A 4,799-nucleotide genomic window follows, 5' to 3' on the forward strand; every position below is an offset into this window, starting at 1 on the left:
CTTTCTATTCTATTTTTTAATTTTAAGTCTTATGTCTGAGTTCCTAAAAACCTTAATATTTGGACAAAAAAATTAATGATTTTGGTTAATGTGAAATCATAAAAAAAAATTGAAAGTGACTACGAATAAGAGCAAGAGTTTTTCCCTTTCTAATTGATTAGGGTTTTAAATATTCCTTCAAGGAAAATTAAAAGAGAATGTAATCTAGGAACATGTTAAACTTCTCTAGCATAATGAACCTTATAAGAGATATAATGCCTTTGGATAAATCTCATGCATTTGTGACTTTTGCATCTCTATTAACTAATAGACACTTTATATAAAAAAGATCCTTTAATCTTTTGAAAATGGATGTTAGAGATTTCAAGACATCAACAAACTTCAATATGATAAATATTACTAAAAACTCTACAATATCTTTGAAATTCAGATATTAGTACAATTTCAAAGATTATTAGTACAATTTCAAAGATTATTTATGAAAAAATTTAAACTTCAAATTAAAACTTCTTAATATATCTTTAAAAAAAATAAATATATATACAAGAAAAAATATTTTGAAATCACTTAATTCTAGTAAAATCATTCCATTTCCTTAGGCCACTAAAGATTCATCTTGTAAAAGGGTCAAGAAAGAGTAATAGAAAATTGACCTTTACCTAGATGCATTGATGAATCCCTCGGATAGTCAAGTCCTTTGACAAGCCTTTTTGAAGTGAATTATACAAAGAGGTATATAACCAAATCCTTTTTTAGCAAGAGCATGAACGAAAGGTGCAGGTGGATACTAGGAAGAAAAAACTAGTTAGATACTAATAAGATAGGCATTTGAAAAAAAAAGAACACTGAAACATAGATTGGCTCAAATTTAAGTACTGGAAACCAGAGAAAAACATAAAAGGCCATTCTATTTAATCATAAGTTTTCTCAAAATCAAAGTTTGAAAAATAGGGAAGCTTGAGAAACATTTAGGAAAGATTTCGTGCCATCTACAACAAAATTGTCCAAAGTGAACCTACTAGGAATAAAGCATATCTATTCAGACAAATGTCTAAGCTGCTTCTCTCTACATTAGATTTTATGGACATGTAGGAAACTCTTTGAAGTCCGAAGCAATGCCTTCAAAAAAATTCATGGAAGTTTCTACATGACACTGAAACACTTTCAGACTGTTACAATGTTAGGCAGTAGTTAGGGACTCAGAATTAATCATTTTTATTTAACATTCTAACACCTGAACAAGGTCTAGAACATTATTACTAAACCATAAGAATCCTCAACACTAACATTAACTAAATATAGAAGATCGAATTGTCTACATATGCAGTCGACCAGATCAAATAGACATGGCCAGATCCAGTTTTACATTGTTTTCTGAATGGAATTGATTATATAATGGCGTCATGCAATTCAGATCCCTTGTAGTTGCTCTCATTTTCTTGGCATTAATGCTAAAAGATTGCTTACCATCGATCATCTCACATTGATTTTCATTCTCGTTCCAGTTTCCCGATTTTCCACTTTCTTGACTTAGTCTTTGAATCAGTTGTAACTCACAAGGAGGTCTCACCATTAATGGCCGATTCAACTCAGTTTGGTGGCATTGTTGATTTGATAAGAATAAACTAACAAGATGCTCAACCTCATTGGCCTGTCACAGAAAAAAATACCCACCATCAAACTTGCATTCTATTGGTTTATTCAACGTATAGCAGTTCAATTTATGTACATGGAAAAAAGATAACGCATACAGAAACACTGACAAAGCGCAATACACTCGCTGTTATTTTTTTGCTTTACTGGAAAAGAGAACAATGACTTTTGAAAGGAATATAATGATTATTTATCATTTGAAGTCAAAATAAGGATGCTTTGCCTCACCTCAAATACTGTTTGGAATTTACTGTTCGAACCAGAAAATTTAGTTGCATAAGGTTCTTCTCTGGTTTTATGACTTGTCTTGTTGTGCCATGCATCTTCTATAAGTTTCTCCAAGCCATTTTCTTCATACAGCTTGAATAGAGGAAAATCATATTGGTTTAGGACTGAACTATCTGTGTAATCTTCATAACACCTAGTCACACTTGAACGTTGTGAGGAAATTTCTTCTGGACTTGTGGATTTTGTTTCACCCGTCTTCATGGCAAAGGATGTGGGCTCTTCACTCCAGAATCTGCAATGAAAAAAAACATATAACATTATTTTCTGAAAGACCGAATAGAATCTGATTATCTTCGACATCTATTTGATCAGTAAATAGATCTAAAGTACATTCGGATATCTAAATAAACAGTAGAGATTTATATGTTCTACTGATTCTTCATATAAAAAGATGCACATAACTTCACTGGAACTCAAATATCGTAGGCCTTAGGAAAGCTGAAGCGTAAACAATTTATGTTTACCTTTTCATTGGAAGTTCAGGGTCAAAATAGGTCTCCTGGGAACTTGAAATCTGCTGCCATGGAAAGCTTTGGATCTCAGATTCAGCTGTAAATTAACAACCAAAAATTATTTGATTAGAAACATGATGTTTTTACAGTTTCTATATAGTTTGTGATATTTTTTTAGATTAAATTGTAAAAAATAAAATTTTCAGAACATACTTCATGAGAATCAAAAAGTTACTCTTAATTTGTAATCATACATCATGATCTGTAATACAAATTCTTCAGATCATACAAAATCTTAGATAAAGAAATTAGGTTTGCAGTTAATAAAGTTATAAACACCGTAGCCTTCATTTCACCAGAAAGGAAATTTTTTTAATTACCATAACCCTCGTTGTCCTTCTTGGTAGACCGGTACATCTGAATCAAAAACAGACGGAGAGTTACTTCTACTATATGATAATAGATGTGTAAAACTTTAAAAAAAGGTTCAAAAAAAGTTTACAAGATGCAAACTAATAAACCTGAAGATGGCTCTTAACATGGGAGATTGTAAGTCCCTTAACATTCATCAGCTCAAGGACAAGCTTCGGAGTCGCCTCTACAAAACAAGGAATCAGACTCTATTTTAGGCTCAGAAAAAATAAAATAGGGCAAGGTTTTCATGAATCTGATAACTCCAAAACCCAAAATAAAAAGATAAATTTATAACAGCTCAATGTAATAGCTAAAAATTTGTATGATTGATTTTGGTTTTAACCGTTCCAATCTAGTGTGATCCCAACAGACACAGTTAAAATTACAAGCAATCATACAAATTTTTATGAATGATAGAAAATTCATATAACGATCGGTTGAAAATTATACACAATTAAAACTAAAAATAATCCTACAATTTTCATGAACGATGAAAAAACTCATACCAACTATCTGAAAACTTACTATCTCGGCCTCCAAGTCGTTGTACCGCATTGACAAAGCAGCTATGGAGATGGGGGGACCAGCGAAGGCGAGGCACCTTAGAACGAACGTATTGTCTAACTTCTGTTCTCTTTTCACAGCTACCCATATCGTTTTTTTTTCTCTGTACTTATTGATTTACTTCAGCTTGGACCTCAAATGTTACCTCTTACAAAATACCCAAATAACCAGAAGAGATCTAATTTGTGGAAAGAAGAAGAAACCCAAAACAAAGGTGGATTTATAACCAGGGAGCTTTAAATCAGAATAACAGAAGTCAAAAGACTGACAGATTTTTATTTTTAAGGTTTTTCTTCATAAAATCTAAAGATAAATTGCATCACTAGTTTACCGTTTCCTCCTCTTCTTTATCGAGTCAAATTAGTTCTCAATTATACCTAATCTTTCCATCCTACTCCATCGGTCTCACCTGCCACAAATTTATCATTTTGTTTACTCTTGCGTTCACAGCTTCATTTGAGGGACACGAAAGTCCAATCTGCTTCAGGAAAAGCAACAGAAAAAGCCAGGCATGGAATAAAAACACTGAATTTCTAAGTATGGGAAATTTCACACTGAATTGGGAAAGCTAAAATATCATTGAAAATCTACTCCCACACAAATCCAAGTGAACTTCCAGTCCTTAAATGCTGATGCGGAATTAAAATCTGATTTTTTATAGGATTTGTCTGGGTGTAATTGCTGCTGTGAGCAGACCCACCTAACTTATGTGTTTACTTTAATAAAAAAGTAAACCTTATAAAAATAAAGGCCCTAAACAAATACATTCCGTTTATTTAACAAATAGTAATTATGAATAAATTAATTTTAAATTTTTTTTTTTTTTTATAGATGATTTTAATATATCATTTACAAAGTGTAGAGGAGGGGATTTGTTACCCTTGAAGTGAAGAACCTTGAGGAACAAACCAACCTTCGCTCTACCTCACTTAATTGGCGCTAAAGGTGAGCTAAGGGATACAAACTGCAAATAATATTACTAAACTAATAATGTAATTCTGAACAAAAGAGATAATAAGGAATGTGAACAACTAAAAGAGATAGAGAAAAGATGAAGGAAACTTACAATAGGTCCACGATTGAAGCCTCCATCAACATAATCTCCTTTTGATCATGAACTTGCACGGAAGCAAAAACGGAAAATGTTGGGGTTGTGTTAAGAGGTCTGCCTCAGTCAAACACCCGTTTTGGTGTTTCCACCTCCACTGACAAATAATAACTAGGATTGAAAGAAAAATGATAGAGATAGAAAATGGATAAACAAGTTAATGAATATGCTAAGTAGAAGACAATGGATATGATATTATGAAACATAAATGAGAAGAGTGAGAGAACTTCCCTTCAACACCTAAGAAGTTGACACTTGAAGGAATGAAGTTAAGCACCCAAAACTCCTTAGAGCCATGACAATGGTGGATAATGAACATT

The 4,799-nt window shown here is 32.3% G+C and overlaps 1 protein-coding gene across 1 annotated transcript; it reads right to left on the bottom strand.

The window, feature by feature from the left end:
- Window positions 1-889: 889 nt before the first annotated feature.
- LOC131050753 (two-component response regulator ARR11) lies at window positions 890-4,015 on the bottom strand. Its single transcript, XM_057985011.2, has 6 exons — window positions 3,333-4,015; window positions 2,915-2,991; window positions 2,774-2,810; window positions 2,406-2,490; window positions 1,882-2,173; window positions 890-1,651 (listed from the first exon to the last, which is right to left on the bottom strand). The coding sequence occupies exons 1-6, from the start codon at window positions 3,457-3,459 to the stop codon at window positions 1,337-1,339; spliced, it is 933 nt and encodes a 310-aa protein (XP_057840994.2). The 5' UTR covers window positions 3,460-4,015; the 3' UTR covers window positions 890-1,336.
- Between the last annotated feature and the right edge of the window lie 784 nt (window positions 4,016-4,799).

Source organism: Cryptomeria japonica, chromosome 5 (assembly GCF_030272615.1).
Source record: "Cryptomeria japonica chromosome 5, Sugi_1.0, whole genome shotgun sequence".
Lineage (NCBI taxonomy): Eukaryota > Viridiplantae > Streptophyta > Pinopsida > Cupressales > Cupressaceae > Cryptomeria > Cryptomeria japonica.

Coding starts and splice junctions, on each gene's coding strand:
- LOC131050753 (XM_057985011.2), bottom strand. CDS start 3,459: ATGGGTAGCTGTGAAAAGAGAACAGAAGTTAGACAATACGTTCGTTCT. Junction 2,811..2,914: donor ATGTTAAGAGCCATCTTCAG/GTTTATTAGTTT, acceptor TTTTTGATTCAG/ATGTACCGGTCTACCAAGAA. Junction 2,491..2,773: donor GAAGGACAACGAGGGTTATG/GTAATTAAAAAA, acceptor GTTAATTTACAG/CTGAATCTGAGATCCAAAGC.